This window comes from Gastrolobium bilobum, unplaced genomic scaffold (assembly GCF_033153095.1).
Source record: "Gastrolobium bilobum isolate Gb01-03AN ecotype WA unplaced genomic scaffold, APGP_CSIRO_Gbil_v1 utg4530, whole genome shotgun sequence".
Classification (NCBI taxonomy): Eukaryota; Viridiplantae; Streptophyta; class Magnoliopsida; order Fabales; family Fabaceae; genus Gastrolobium; species Gastrolobium bilobum.
In genome coordinates this window covers 163,208-180,151 of record NW_026896582.1, presented here as the reverse complement: position 1 = coordinate 180,151, position 16,944 = coordinate 163,208, and the positions used below count along the sequence as shown (strand labels likewise).

The following is a 16,944-nucleotide window of genomic DNA, read 5'->3' as shown; positions in this document are numbered from 1 at the left end:
ATTGAAATAATGAATTGCGCCACTTAGAAGTAGTGTCCATTTGTCTAGTGTCTCTCGTTGTTCATGGGTAAGGAGCAGGGTGTTCAACTCTCAAGACATTTATCGCTAGCTATCTTGAAATTGTGAATTAGTCGTTTTCATCATGATGTTGGTATGCTTGGTGCCATTTTCAGATGTTGGTCTCTTGGTTAGTTTGTGTTTCATCATTCTTAAAATTTTGAAGAACCAAAATGTACTTACCAGCTGCAAACCTAATCCCATAGCCTGTAACAATGGAATGAATTAAGCAAATGTGACCCAAAAAAACAAGGGAAGATTATATTATAGAAAAATGCTTCTCTAAAAATTAAAAAAAGGGTAGAAAATTGTACCTTTATGAGAAGTGGATTGTTAGCGGATAAAGTTAGGTAAGTGATGCACGGTCCGACCAACATCCTAGCAAATATAAATATGGCAGCAAATAGAATCTGCGCCATTGCGTCAAACTCAACAACTGTTGGCTCATTTTGATATAATACATGTTTAATTAGAAAATCTTAACACATTTCACTTTAATTTATTTGATTTTAATTATTAGTCCCCAGTTATTTAAAACACAAAACCTAATTCAAATAACATTGATTTTACATGACTTTGGGCCGGGGTTGTTGGGGGTTGTTAAACAAACATGTTTTAATTATTAAACAGCCCATTATTCCCTTCAGTTATCCATTGGACAAGGTTTCTTTAGAGCGACACATGTTATTTTTAAATTCTCTTTTTAAAATTAATTGTATATCTTCTTTATAATTTTAATTTATATATATATTATAAAATTTACGTAAATTTAAAAATACCCACACACAATACACTGAGACGTGATAATAAACATAAAACCGTAAGATCCATATTTGAAAATGATAGAGAGTGATTTAGTTTTTTTTTTTTTGGTATCCAGAGAGTGATGTAGTTATTCAAGTACATTTTCCCTCTCAAAATGTAATATATTCTGGCTATAGTTTATACATAATAAGTCACATGCACTAAAAATATAATTTATTATAATTGATATACCTTATCCCCTTAATATTTGAATGCATGTGTATGAGATGTTATAAAGTATTTTAGTATTTCGGATTTTCATGAGTTTGATTTTAAAGCATAGTTAGTATAAATTTTTTATACAATTTCTCAATTTTGTGTTGATGCCAATGTTATTAAATCCAAATCGGTCATCAACTCGACCAGGGTATCAGTCGGGTCACTAGTTCAACCAATAGGTCACTGATTGAATCACATGACCCCAATAGGTGTATATAAATTTATATTTTATACTCAAAATACTTTTATAATAACTTCTACGTTGTCTAGCAAGATTCACAACTATGTCTATACAGAATAATTCAAAATTTTGTATGGCAACAAATGCAAGGATTGGTTTGCGAAACAAGACCTTAGCATGGATGAAGATATTATCATCTTCAACCAACCTCCTCTTCAAATGATTAGTATACTGGATGGAGAATTATTTATTTTTCATAACTATAAAGCTCTTGTATCTTTGTAATTTATTTTTTTTAGGTTTAGGCCCTCCCTAATCACAGAAAAAAGGATTATCATAGGGTCATTATAAAAAATAAAATTAATATCATTTTTCAAATTTCAAATTAGCTCTTCTTCTTGTTTTCTATCCTTTCAAATTTCAATCCAACTGACATACGATTTTTCACTTTTCATTTCATTTTCATTTTTCTTAACTTGAAATGTTTAATCGTGTTTTGTTTTTTGTGTGATCGGTATGTGTATTTGTGAATTGAAAATAATGCACTGCAACTTAAAGATTTTTGCATTTGGTCCTTGCTTAAAAAATGAAACTATTTCGTTTCAATTTTTTTTTAAAAAAAAATGCATTACCTGAGTTAATAAAAATCAATCGGGCCACTGGTTTTCACTGGATTTGTTGCATGACTGATTTGTTGGCTAACTCGAACCGGTTTAAGTCACCAACTCTATCAGTTTTCGGATTGAATCGGGTTTAGCAATACTGGTTGATATGTTATTTAACGAGTTTGATTATATTAACAATTTATATAAGATGCTAGACTCTATTAATAATATAATAACACGTCATTGGATATAAATATACAATATTTATACCCTTACAATGCATTAAAACTAGTTTCTTATCATATTTAGTATGGCATCTTAGACGTATAGATAAGTGTATGCACTTATTTAGCTAGACTTAGCAGCATTAGACATTTATGTTTAATTTTGTAAAAATACTATTTCATAATGTTTACTACATAACTCGTAGATATTTAATTCATATAACAATGTACTCTATTATGCAAGATACTAAATGTCAACAAAATAGTAGAATAAACATTGTACGCTTATTATATAGATAATATAATAATAGTTAAAACATACCAATTCCTTTTTTTCCCTTTGTTTTTATATAAAAAATAAGAGAAATGATATACTTATAATATATTTTCATTTACAATCTTTTACAATCACATCTTAATTATTGATTTTGGTCAATATGGTATTTATAATTTATTAGAAATTAATAATTAATTAATAAATATGATCCAATAAATTATGACCATTAGATTGATGAAAATCAAAGGTTAAGATGTGGTTGTAAGATGTTATAAACAAAAATAGATTGTAAGTATAACTTTTCTCTAAAAATAATAATTTTGTCAATCTATAAACTACTGAGACGATTAATTGGATTTTTTTTAAAAAAAGTCAAGTCTCGTATTTAGCCATTTCAAGTAAGAGTTTTGATATTAAGACATAGGGTAACTTTTTTCAACACGCAGTCAGCAAAGCACGGACACACCACTTGCAAAAATTTGCGTGTCAATGCTAGCAGTCAACATTTGGGGACATACGGTTAACTCTCCGACACGTTTTTTCAACACGCGGTCAATGCTAGGACACGCTCGGACACGTTTTTTTTTTTTGTTAACTAAATATAAATAAAAAATTTATAAATTAATTTTTTTCTGTTATGAAATTTGACATGACAAATTAACAAAATACGAAAAATTATTTATATTTATATTTACGTTATGAAATTTAAATATTTGATTGGTTATATGACTTATTATGGACTCTTATGTGTATTAAATATAAATTATATTATATATATTAAAATTTTTATTTAATATCAAACGTGTCCTAACGTGTCAAAATATAACATTTTTTAGAATTAACGTATCGGCGTGTCGTGTCGTGTCCCGTGTCCGTATCCGTGCATCATAGATATTAGTTTTATCCTAAGACATATTCATAATTTTTATGATTTTAAGTTTTTTAAAATATTTTTCTCTCCAGAGTTGTGTACAGGATTCTTGCAAGTTAAAGCAGAAATGAAAGATTTGGTAGGGCTTAAGACTTACATCCGCAGTCAAATTAAGGAGGGTATCCCTGTAACCAAGCTCCTTTAGAAGCTCTCTCATATGCAAGAATGGGCTTGACATCTCTGTTACCCATATTGCCCCTACCATCTCTGACCCACACTGCACACATATATATGGTACCAAGTTATCATGACATTCCCATAGAAGACCACCTAAAATAGAGTAATAATTCCAAGAAGAAATTTCAAAATAAAAATAAAAATAAAAATGGGAAAGTTAAGAAAGAGCTACTCCAAAAATTTTCTGGCAATCTTGACATAACCAAATATTTTAACCTATCGATACATGAATTTTAGAGAGCAATTCAGCCTTTTGACAATAATGATGTAAAAAGAGAAATTATTTCTCGCGAGTCCCATATGGAGAGATACGCAATTTATATATTGGTGAAGATGCGTCTGTCACATGATAGGAGCTACAATTTACGCATGGGTGAATATGAGGTGATGAGCGATTTACAACACACACCATGTAATCGACATACATTTGCTCATGCGTAAACCGCACACCTCATAATATTATATTGATAAAATATTTATGTTTTGAATCAATACAGTAAAAAAATTTCATTTTCACATGAAATGGGTCAAAAGTTGTACAGACTTTTGAGTTGGACTCATATTTTTCTTGAATTCATGTCACGTTAAAAGATCCTTAATTTCCTTACTTTCAATAATTATGTAAAGAATCAATAATTATGTAAAGAATCAGCTCAATCTAGTTCATGGTTTTATATATTAATGATTTTATATATCTCAACACATCCCTTCACACGAGAGTTCACTGCCTTGAAGGGCGGACAATTAATGCACATGTCCACCTAACTATACGAAGAAAGAAATTCTACTAGAAAGAAAATAATGGACGGTGAGGATCGAACCGGGTAATTCAACCCGGTACACGGAAGCTATATTAATGATTTTATATATATCAACAAATTATATATACCCAATCCTGTTGCTGAAGAAGAAAAAGACTGCTAGAATCTAAATAATCAATCTGAGAGTAAGAAATAATTTAATTTGGGTGATTAATAATTACCTTTTGATAGCAAAGACCTGCTCCAAGTCCAACAATGCTTACAAAATGGTGGATGATGTTGTCCAGATTAACTCTTTCACCAAAGAAACAACATACTAAATCATAAATGAGATAAGAAAGGCTCACTGCAAGAACTTGCATCTGCTCAGAGTTCAAACATTCCACTTTTAATGCCAAATCTAAATAATTAATTAAAACATCACAATTTATACCAATAGAAAGTGCATGCAGTAAATCTAGTACCTGTCTATGGGAAGACTTTGCAGCCAAAGGACAAATTGGACACTTCCAATCTTCAACAGAAAGCGTAGCCAATGTTACTGCTAAAGTTGCGTGGATTGTAGAGACAACACGGTTACAAAAATCAAAAGAGCGTTTGGGAAAGGTTCTCCTTGCTAAGAGAAAAGTTGTTGTCCATGAAATAACTCCAATAATAATTGTCTTTGTAATGTAGTCTTCCATTTCTCTATACCATACAAGTATATGCCTACTGCAAAATCTGTGTTTTCAAATGAAGTTTCAGCAATTGCATTATTATATAAGCACCCACTATATTGAATTGCGAGTATAGAAGTGAGAGTCGATTGTATGCAATTTTACCCTGTATTAAACTCAAACCCGTGACCTTTCTCCGGTCACAAGGCTTGCCCTCAAATATGTGCTATATATACCAGAGATGGTTCAGAACAAGAGGAAGTAATGTTTCTGATGAGGAAATTTAAGAGAATATGCTTGCTTACATCTCAAAGTGTCTCCATTTCACATGAGTGGCAATTTTGTCAAACAACTAAACTTTCAAAACTGTTAACTCAATATGAATATATCACATGGAGAGAGGACCCAAAGAAACAGTAACTTGCATTGCATGGAACAACTACCACCAGAAAAAGGGTGAAGCAATGGAGCATCACCGTGTACAGATAAGCATAAGCTGGTTACCAAATTATGCTGCAACTACCACATTTATTATATGTAGGTACGTATAGATTTATATATAAAGAAAACAAACATTTGAAATAGAGTTAGTACTTATGCTATATGAAAAAAGTATAAAATAAAATATATGCTAATATATTAACACCATTAGGCCTGGAGGACCAAGGCCAAACAATAATGGGGATAACATTGGTTTCTTACAAGTTTCCCACTTTGAATGGGAAGCATGACAACGACTTTTGTTGGATTTCACATCTTGTCTAGTTTTGATGATAATAAATAAGTGAAACCAAATTATCTAACAGTTTATTTAATTTTTTAAAGATTGTTGCAAAACTTAATTTGTGATAAATTATGAAAAAGTGAATGCAACACAATCGATACGAAATCGTGAAGATCAACATTATAAAAGATGACATTTTAGATTTCATGTAATGGTTGGACGAGGTGAATCGTGATAATGTCTTGTGATATATTATCTTAAAGATTTAAAAATTGAGGAAGTAAGATAGAAAAGATTTATTTTTAATATAAATAGATTTTGAGATTTGGTTTTTCATTTAAAAAAGAAAAAGTTAATTTGAGATTAAATTCCTTTTTTGAATGATTTATTGATTTCGGAAAATTAATTTGAAAATTTTGATTCTATTTTTTAAAAAAAAATCTTGGAAGATTTTCTTAAAAGTCATTATAATCTTGAAAAATAGATTTAGTGCAAAAATTTAGTGATTTTTCCTTAGCAATTGATTTTGAGAGAAAGTCTATAAATATCATACCTTGAATCCTTGTTGAGGGTGTGGTGAGCATTCAAGAAAAAGAACGCACTGCACATATTGTAAGTATTTCCTCTTAAGGCACATTCAAAATTATTTGGTGACCAAGGCATGAACAAATTTATTGAGTCCACCACTTAGGTTTGATTTGTATCTATTTGCATATTGTTAGAAGCGTGTAAGATAACTCTTAATTGGTATCTATTTGCATATTGTTAGAAGCGTGTAAGATAACTCTTAATTTTTTTTCTTTTAGCTATTGACGAAGTAGGCAATAGGGGGACAATTATCTAGTGATAATTGAGGTTTCATTCTTTTGGCTTAGAATTAAATTAAAAGAGTGTTTGGCAATTGTCAGGGGTTTGACAATTGAGATGCAATTTATAAGGGTGAATTGGAGTACCTAAATCTAGAGGTAGGTTTGGGTGAATTTATGTATAAAGATAGAATATGTTCTATTCTTGTACTCTTTTTTTTTTTTTTTTTTTTTGAAAGCATATATTCTTATACTTTGAATTGAGCGTGACTCACTATAGTGGATTTGTTTCTCAATTGGATAGAGATATCCCGATTAGGGTCGTGGATTTTTCTCTCCAGTTGGAGTTTTTTCCATTTAATTACTTGTGTTATCTCATTGCTATTTTCTTTATTAATCAAAATTATTACTAAAAAATTAACAAGGATTTGAATTCATTAAATTTAAATAACACGATTCAGTACCCTTTCTCTTGAGTTTATCGGGTAGCAACAACTTTTAAGATGCAGACTTGCCGAAATCTCTGGAAGGAATTGAATAATGTGGTGGCAGTTTATTTTTTTTTATTTTTTTTTATTTTTTAATACCGATGGCAGTTTATTTTAGGCTCTGTAGATTTTGGTTCAAGTTGCTAATTATGTGGCCAATTAATGTACTTCTGCGGGTTCAACCTATTTATAATATTTCAACGGAGGATTTAGATTTAAGCCAAACTAAAATGAGGTGGTAGGCATGATTTAGCGGATGAAGTAACTTTAAATTGATACTGAAATTTAAAAGTACAATGAGATGTTAAAGGAGATGTTCCCTACAAAGTTTAAAACATAGGTGGTCCACCCATTAGGACTTCTTACTTTATAACCTCGAGTTCTGATGAATTTGTAGAAAAGATAACCATTTTTTTTTTTGTGTGTGTGGAAAATTTTCCATTTTCTTAACTGCTAAATATTTGAATTTTCTAAATATACAGGAGAGGATATAAAAAGATAACAAATTAAGCTCAATTGATGACACAATTGATAAGCGAGTTGTATTCAAGAAGTGGATTGTTGGTGTTGAAAGATTTTTGGTTTGAATTCTTGGCGAAGCTACTTGGGGGCCCATAACAAAAACCTTTGCACTCTATCTCAAGAAGAGAATTAATCTCCTCCAAATGAGTGAGAACGTTATTAAAAAAAAAAAAAGGGACAAATTAATTATATATATTTGATGTATATCTACTGTTGAAACTTACAATCACTGTTTCTACTGCGTAATATAAAGTTATCTCCGATAAATTTAGTAAGTGAGTGAATTCTCTTTTCTTTTTCTCACTAAATCCCAGCTATTTTATGTGTCTCCAAATATTATTTTATCTTAAATCTACATGAGACCCACAAATTATTTAAGAAGGAAGTAGTTAGGTGTCTCTTTTCTTATTTATTTCTCCCCTCACATGCATGTGTCCACGTTCAATTTAATGAGTGGGTTATGGAAGATTTAAAGAATCATCTATAAGAAGTAAGAAGATATTTTATATATCAACAATTATTAAATTAAAAAAATGAGAAATAATTAACGTACAGCTGTATAATTTTAATATCTTTTTGTTGGGTGAAATCGTATGCAAACTCCTCTAAATAACCTGAGTCCACATTAATTGAGTCAGCAACGTATCATTAATATTTATGGTGCAAGAAATATGAATTTTTTTGACTAAATTTTATATAATACTAATAGACCTATAAATTTATTTTAGTTTTAAAAATAAAAAATTAATTAATACTTAAAAAGTTCTTATAACTCCGTATAATTTATAATTTATAATTTATAATAATTTAATCACTGAAAAAACACTAAAGTAATTTAAAAGGAAGATAACATATCAAATGTAATATTGTTATTCTAGAAATTTTATCTTTTTAGATTTCACTTCTTTTAATACCTAAACCTCAAAAATATATACTTATTTTTATTTGCATACCGTAATTAATTTGGCTTAGAACTATTAACTCATTATTATGCATTATTGGATAAAAGTAATTTAAACGCAAATTACTTGCAGGAATGTTATTATAACCGACTCGGTTATTGATCCGGCCGAGGTATTAGGTCATTGGATATAAAATCTTATATTTTATACATAAAAATTCATAAAATATCCAAATATATGTAAAAAAATTGTTATTCTTGGCTGCAAGTATATATGATTTTTGTAGGGTTAAAAGAAAGTCATATATGATAACCATATACAATATACTGTAAAAGAAATAAACAAAGAAAAAAGAAAATTCAAGTATCAGGTAACCATAAATAATTCATCTACCAAGTATCCTCAACTAACCATGTTTAATAATTATAAGGCATTTACCAACAACTCTTACCACAAAAATGGATTTGAAGGAATTAATATGTCACATTCTCTTTATTTCCACAAATTGCTTCAATCCTAGAAGTTGAAATTTGATGTCACTGTAGAAGATTATACTACTAGCAAACAAAACTACAAAAGTTTTGAAAAGAGTTCCACACTTTTTTCAGACAAGATGAGACAACTTTGAATTTTTTTTGTTTTTTTTTTTTATTTATAAAAATGTATAACCCGCCGATTTTCATAACCTAACTAGGTCACCGATTTTGACTGGGTCCGATATGTGGCCGATCCGATACTTGACTCAAACCAATCCAATGAGTAGTGCGGAGTTCCGGGTTGACCCTTATATTTTTTTAGGAATGAAAAGTGTACTTGGTCATTTTCAATATATTTGATATCGCAACATTTTTATTATTTTTATATCAGTTAAACTTTTATTTGTAATTACTCTCTGTTATTAAAGCATATTTTCAATGTTTCTATAATAGCTATTTTGGGGAACTAAAGCAATTAAGATGAAGAATTGAAATATGTAAGAGTTTTGATAATAGCAAATAAGGATGGAAAGAATATTTCAAAAATGTTACAACTTGCAATAATAAAAAAGAAATATGAGAAATACAACTCAACAAGGGTATAATCCATCAAAATATATTACAAAGATCAAATGAGATGAAGATTCAAGTTACAATGGAAAAACCTAAGTTTAAGAACTTGCAAGTAATATATTTATATGACTTCATGAATGAGTTGAAAGTAAACTTGTTTTTCAAGTGCATAAACCATTACATAAAATACTTAAAAGCAATTTGAAAAATTCATAGAAAAGATTCTTCTCTAAAACTTTAAAATATTTTACTCAAGTCAAGAACATTCATATAAACTAGTTGGAAGTTGGTTAGAATTAAATTAGACTAAAAAATTCTATATAATTGGCTTCAATGAACAAAGTATTTGAATACTTTACTGAAGCAAAAAATATTAAATTACTTTTTTTTCAAAGTATTCAAATTCTTCCTTAAAAAAAAACATATTTGAATACTTATTAGCCAGCATTCCAGCAAGTATTTTTAAAGCTAATAATGACTATATTTTATTAAAAACTCGTATATGCTCATTTATTACACCTCCAACCACTCTTAATCATTGTTTCATTGATATTGAATTTATTTTTAATTACTCTCAATGCGTTAAATCTATTTATTATTATTTCTACTCACTTTGATCATTAAACTTCTTTGAGCTTTATTATTGTGATATAATCAATACCTCTAGGTCTTCAACTTTTATAATTTTACTTTGAGAGTATTTAGTCAATCTTAAACACTTCCTTCTTGTGTACCTGAGTTGAAAAGGTAGTGGTACTCTTAGTGTTATAAATGTAGTCAATTTCCTTAAAAATTTGGGTGGAATTGTAAGGTCTCTAAAAATCCATAAAATTTTGATAATGAAATCGTTGTGGTGATTGCAATTTGAACGTAGATCATGGTAGTTGTGATTGAACCAATAGAAAGTGAATTTGCATTCTATTTATCCTTTATCTCTCTCTCTCTCTCTCTCTCTCTCTCTCTCTCTTTCCTGGTAAGCTGAGGGAGAGAGATTCACAACACAAATTAAATAATAGAAATACGAGTTCTATAAACAGAAGCTAAGTCAGCATCAAACAAAAGACCAATTCTAGGGGAAATTAAAGATACACATATCCTCGGTGTCTATATTCACTGGAGGGGAATTCGCAAGCTAATCCGCATGAAATTTTCCTTCTCTGTATATGTGCACTAGTTGAATTCTCAAAATCATTTCTAATCCATGCCCGTATTTGAGATACCAAATGGGTTTCACGAACTGGATCACCATTTTCGTTGAGCAAAGAAATTGCTGATGTAGAATCACTTTCAACTATTACAATTCTCCTTCCTTCCTCCTCAGCCAACTTTAACGCCTTGAGGATACCCCAAAGCTCTGCATTAAGGGCGTTGCAGATCCCTATTCTATAGGCAAAACCTTTTAACCATTGACCAACTTCATTTCTAAGGACATCACCACAAGCTTCCAATCCTTGTATACCTTTAGCTACCCCATCTATATTACCTTTATCCAATTGTCCTTTGGCGGATTCCAATAGACAAGTATATTCGAATGGGTCATACCAAAATAAAGGTTGTTGGACCTGTTAAAAGCATCATGCATCTCACACACCTTTGCTGCCATTATGTTTTCCTTGTATTGTTGGTCATTCACTGAGCCACCATAGATCTTCTCATTTCTCCACCTCTAGGCTAGCCAACACGTGGTTGCAAAAATAGTGCACCAAGGAATACTACCTATATAATTGCTCACCTGCGACATATTGTTATTCATCCACTCCTACAGGTTATCAGTAAAGAAAGAACTGTGCAGGTTTCTTGGAATCAAAGTTGTCCACGCTTTATAAATATATCTACAGTCTCTCAAAAGATGGATACAACTCTCATTATACTCCAAACAGATTAGGCAAGTTGGTGGCCCAATGTTAAAGGTGCTTAAATGATCTTTTGTTGGTAGCTTATTATAAAGAACTTTCCATAAGAACAGTCTAATTACTTGTGGACATTCCCATTTCCATATTTTCTTCCATAGATGAGTTTTCCTGTTGCTTTTCTGCTCTACCAATTAGCATCTTATAGATACCCTTGACGAAACCTTCAATGCATCCTTCAGGCTCCAATGCATATGATATGTTCCATCTTGGGGGTCAGGGGGTAAAATGCTTCGGATATGAAGCAATAAATCCATTGGTAGCCACGTTGAAAGGTAGTTCACATCCTATTTTCCCTGGTTGTCAAAATAATCTGTCATTTTTTTGTCATCTTCTTCATAAGGAATCAGATTAGTGGTTTTATCAATCAGCCTTCCACCAATCTGAATCCATTTATCTTTTCAGAAACCGATGTTGTTCCATCACCAATTTCCCATATGAGCTGGTCTTCTAATTTTTTTCAACACCAAGCATACATATTTCCAAAGCCTTGATGCTTTTAAATATATATGATCCCATTCTCTGCCTTCCATACTTAGCATGAAGAATTTGAACCCAAATCTCCTCCAGTTGAGTGAAAATAGCCCCAACTAGTTTCCCTACAAAGGCTTCATTAATTGGAGAGAGTTTTTTCAAATCCAAACCTCGAGCTTCTTTTGGCTTTGTGAGAATTTCTCAATCAACAAGGTTCATTTTCTTTTTGTCATCTGTGTTCCCCCATATAAAATGTCTTTGTCGCTTCTCTAAATCATGACACACTAATAGGGGAATTTTGTCACATTGCATATGAAAAAAGGAATAGTAAATAAAGTAGATTGGGTGAGTGTAACTCTTCCACTTCGGATAGACATTTTTCATGCCACCCATTTAGCTTGGTTTGGACTTTCTCCACTATATTTGCATATGCATCCTTAGAATCTCTACTATGCTTCATCCACACTCCCAAATGTCTGCCCATATTTCTAACTCTTTTAAAGCCACAAATCCTTGAGATTTCCTCTGCTTCTTTTTCAAGAGTATTCTTGGAGAGAAAAAATACTTATTTTTTGTTGACTTACTTTCTGCCCTAAAATTTTACCAAATAAATGCAAGCACTTTAACACAGTTCGGATTTGATGAGGGCTAGCTTCAGAAACAACATCAAATCATTCGCAAATATCAAGTGAGATTTTTCTAGACCCCTACTTCCTACCTTTATCGACTTCCATATACCCCCATTTACAACAGTATTTATTATATGGCTGGGTTTTTCCATCCCCATAACAAACAGGTATGGTGATGGTGGGTTTCCTTGGTGGATACCACAAGTAGGATCGAACTCATCAGTCATTACCCCATTCCATAAAACACTGAAATTTGCAGTAAAAATTACAGCCATGATGATATAAATCCACGTATCTGATAATTGCAGCTCCTGCATTGTTCTCTTCATGAAAACCAATTCAATCTATCATATGCTTTTTCTAAATCTACTTTAATGGCCATGAATGGTTTTCTGCCTCTCATTCAGTGCATAGAATGAATTAGCTCTTGAACTATGACAATATTATCATGAATAACTCTTTGGAACAAAGCTAGCTTAGATGGGGGATATTATCTTGGCCATTGTGCTCTTCAACCTTTGCGTTACAATCTTGCTTAACAGCTTGTAAATTACTGGGCATAATCATATTGGTCTAAATTGAGGCATATGAGAAGGGTTCTTAATTTTGGGGATAAGCAATATCAGTGTAGCATTAATTATGGCTACTAAATTTGGATATCCCATAAGTTACCAATATGGTGGGATAATTGAAGCTTTATTCTGTTCCAATTAGCTTGGAAAAAGCTAACTGGGGAAACCATCTACACCAGACGTTTTGAAAGGGCCGATGTCAAATAACATGCTTCTAATCTCCTGTTGCGTTGGGGTTTTGGCTAGTATCTCCAAGACCTTAGGTGGAAGTGCTGGCCACATATTTTGGGATGTTAGCCATATTCTGTTAGGGGTATCCTCTGTGAATAAAATTTGGAAGAAATTGCATACCAGGTTTTTAAGCTCTTTAGGCCCAACAATCTATTGGTTGTCATTATTTTTCAACCTCGAAATCTTGATTGCATTTCTGCGAATGATTGTGTTCAAATGATAGAATCTAGTGTTTTTGTTGCCGTCCACAATCTATTATTTCCTAGACTTTTGAAATCAGAGCAATTCCTCCTCTTCCAAGACTCTAGCCAACTGATGTTTCACCTGATCTTCCTTTAATTTCAACCTTGTGGAGTCATTTAGCGTCTTTTGATACTGAATTTTCTCTAAGTCTTTTATTATTCTTTTCTTTCTCCTGTTAATATCCCAAACACTTTTCTTTTCCATTTTCGTAAAGTCAGCACCAACTTGTGAAGCATGTATGGAACATCAAAATCTTTATCCCAGTTATTGTTGAGGAAATGCTAGAAATCAGGGTGTTGTTGCCAAGTTGCAAGGAACTTGAATGGTTTTTTTCCTTTGTGATCTCTGCCAGCATTGAGACTAAGAAGTAAAAGGCTATGATCCGATTGAATTTGAGGCAGGTGAGAGACTTTAACATCATCGAAACCTATTCTCCAATTACGGTTGGCTATAATTTTGTCGGGTCGCTTGTATACTCTAACAAGGTGCCCCCACTTTGGTCCCTGGAAGCCCAAATCTTCTAGATGGCACTCCTCCAATCTATCTTTGAATCGTTGGCATCTTGAGTGGTTAGGTGGTGATCCCTTTTTTTCCTCCCACATAGCTGCAACTTCATTGAAATCCCAACCCACTATCCAAGGTTCTATTACATTTTTGCTGATTGATTTGAAGTCATTCCAAAGGCTATGCCTCTAAGCTTCCCTTGGGCTAGCATAGACGGCTGTACACAGAAAATTCCCCCCATCTTTAAGTGTTAGTTTTGTATAAATCAACTGGTCTGATTGAGTAATTGGCTCCACATGGATTTTGGATGATGATCACATAATCTAAATACCCCCTGCAAACCCTCGAGCTTCTTCTACACATTTGTTGTCAAACCCACATTTCTTTATAATAGTTGATCCTATATTGCTATTGGTTCTCAGTTTCATCAGGACCACACAAGAAATCTGATACTTGCACACCAAATTTTTTAAAACACGACCTACCTCCCTACCAGTAGCTCCTCTAACATTCTAGAAAATAACTGAAATAAATAAATTAGGAATTGTTTACAGGGTTATAGAGTACATGTGCCTCCTCTTCCATGGGCAAACAACTCTCATTTTGCTCTTCATCTACATTTTGAACTTAAACTAGACCATCATGCTCCATTTCTTGAACTATTGGGTCAGGTGGCCTTAGGGCCTGAAGGACATCAATCTTTGTTGACTAATGATTTGCAGCTGAGGAAGCAGGTTTGCCCTTTTGCCTCAACCTCTTTTGGATTGAAAGGACCTCATTCCCGTTGATTGATTTCTGCTCTGAACTCTCTATCCTCTGGTATACTCACCCTCCTATCATATGTGGGCTCCTATTTATCTCGTGAGTTTTATTAGAGCTTGCTTTCACTCCTTCCATTTGGTTCAAGTTACCCTGTTGCTATCTTCCTTGATGGTTTCACAAGTTCCCCCGACTAATTTGTAGCCATAACTAATTTCCACCACATGGTATTTATTCTTCCACTTCTTCTTACCATCATTTTCGGTTGCTCTAGTTTAGGTGTTTCTATCTTCCCCATCATTGTTGTTTCATTCCTGGCCAAATCACCTCTCCAATCTATGTTTTTCATCTCATGTTCACTAGTGTCCCTCGGCACCATTGTGTGCTCATGGCTGAAGAGCTCATCTTCTCCTTTGTACTTTTTCTTGCTTCTTTTGAGGATATCAATTCCCTTTGGTGAGATTTCACTTCCTGCTTCCGTCGACATGCGACACCGACACGAACCCTAGCAGATCGAATCCTCTTCACAACAACTATACTTTATCTCTTTTACATAAGAATTACTAGTTTAACTTTGAATTTGTTGATCATTTTTGCATGATTTAATTGTTAACCATCACCTTTTGAGTATTTAAAATCATAGTTTCAAGAAATTGATTTTACAGTAGTTAAAACATTTTACAAACAAAATTTTTAAAATCAATTCATTCCCTAGGTCACTTGTACAACATTTGTTTATATTAAAAGTAAAATAAATAAATAAGAGATTTAATGATCATTAAACATATATGAGTGGATAAAATAAATAAGGTTAGTAGGCTTGGCAAAAATGAGCCAACCCGTCGAGTTAGCTCATAACCCGGCTAAAATGATCTGGGTTGTGTTAGGGAAAATGAGTTAATAACTCGAGACAGCCCGACTCGTTTCAGCTCGAAAAAAACCGAGCCAACCCACGGGTCAAATGGGTTGGCTCGCGGGTTATTTTTTTTTTAATGTAAAAGAATAAAAATTAATGAAGGTAAAGTGAAAAGCTGAAACCTAAAATTCCAATTCCAAAGACCCAAACGAAAATACCCTGCAACGAGAGTCAACCCCACTTGACTTCCATCTTTGCTCACCGTCACCAACAACCCAAATGATGTCGATTACTAGCAAGGAGCATGTAGAAATTTAGGTAAAACTACTGACCTGTGTTTTAGATTCGTATTACATCTGTTTTATTAATGACCTGTGTATAATTTTTTTTCAGACTGAGCCACCTGTAGAGTTTTGTGCAAATGTTAATGCAAGAGTTGAATACTTGAATTGGTGGCTGTAGATTTTAAGAGATTTTCTTTCCTACAGAGAAGGTGTTGTTTGGTGGAGTGGATTATTTCTCGAGCTAGAAGGCAGAAGCTACTGCTAGATCTGTATGTGGCTGTCTTTACTCTTTTGCGTCTTGCATTTAGTTTCATCTTCTTTCAATAGAGGATGAGATATATGTTTAATAACTGTCATGATGCAATGGCTTTTTGTAAGAGGTTTGTTTATCCAAATTTGGTCGTAGCTCGAACGTTCAATCCAAAATGGCTAGAAATAAAATCAGCTTTGTAAATGAGAATTTTATTTTTTTCCCATTTTTTCGAGCCAACCCGCGAGCCAACCCTAACCCGGCTCGGGTCGGGTTGGGTTGAGTTTTCTGACTCGTTTATTTTTCGAGCCAACCCTAACCCGACTCGTTTTTTTCGGGTTAAATGCGGGTTGGGTCGGGTTGAGCCGGGTTGTCCCGTTTTGCCAACCCAAGCCATAATTCATTAATATTTAATACATAGTACTGAAAATATTTTGTGGTTACTAGTTAATTTTCCACTAATTCATGAAAAATATATTAAGGAGTTTTTGTAAATGAATAAAAGAAAGATAATAAAAAATTATTTAAAAAATAAGATAAAATAAACCATATGTATCAAAAAATAAATAAAATAAACAATTAAAATTAGGGGAATTTTTTTTTTATATACTTTTTCTGCAAAAATAAAATAAAATTATGCCACGCGTATTAAAGTGAATGAGTTCCACTATTTTTCTTTTCTTCTCTCATTACAATGGAATTTACCCATTTTATTTGAGTGTGGTGGTATGCAGAAATATTTTTGTCTAAAAATTAAGGAAATATTATTCTCCATAACTTCTCTTCTACTCTTTCACTTCAATTTTTCTACCTCATTTTTTTCTTTTTTCTTGTGATGGTGAGATTTAT

General features: G+C 32.3%; 1 protein-coding gene across 3 annotated transcripts; it reads right to left on the bottom strand.

Annotated features, from left to right (window-relative positions):
- Nucleotides 1–61: 61 nt before the first annotated feature.
- On the bottom strand, nucleotides 62–5,182 carry LOC133300749 (uncharacterized). Of its 3 annotated transcripts, XM_061500335.1 has the most exons (6): nucleotides 5,058–5,182; nucleotides 4,701–4,956; nucleotides 4,458–4,598; nucleotides 3,396–3,515; nucleotides 372–467; nucleotides 62–264 (listed from the first exon to the last, which is right to left on the bottom strand). In XM_061500335.1, exons 2-6 carry the CDS (start codon nucleotides 4,917–4,919, stop codon nucleotides 106–108), a joined length of 735 nt encoding a protein of 244 aa, XP_061356319.1. In that variant the 5' UTR covers nucleotides 4,920–4,956; nucleotides 5,058–5,182; the 3' UTR covers nucleotides 62–105. The 3 variants fall into 3 exon arrangements, with proteins under 3 accessions (XP_061356319.1, XP_061356317.1, XP_061356318.1); XM_061500333.1 differs by having other exon boundaries at nucleotides 4,458–4,956; XM_061500334.1 differs by having other exon boundaries at nucleotides 4,458–5,081.
- Between the last annotated feature and the right edge of the window lie 11,762 nt (nucleotides 5,183–16,944).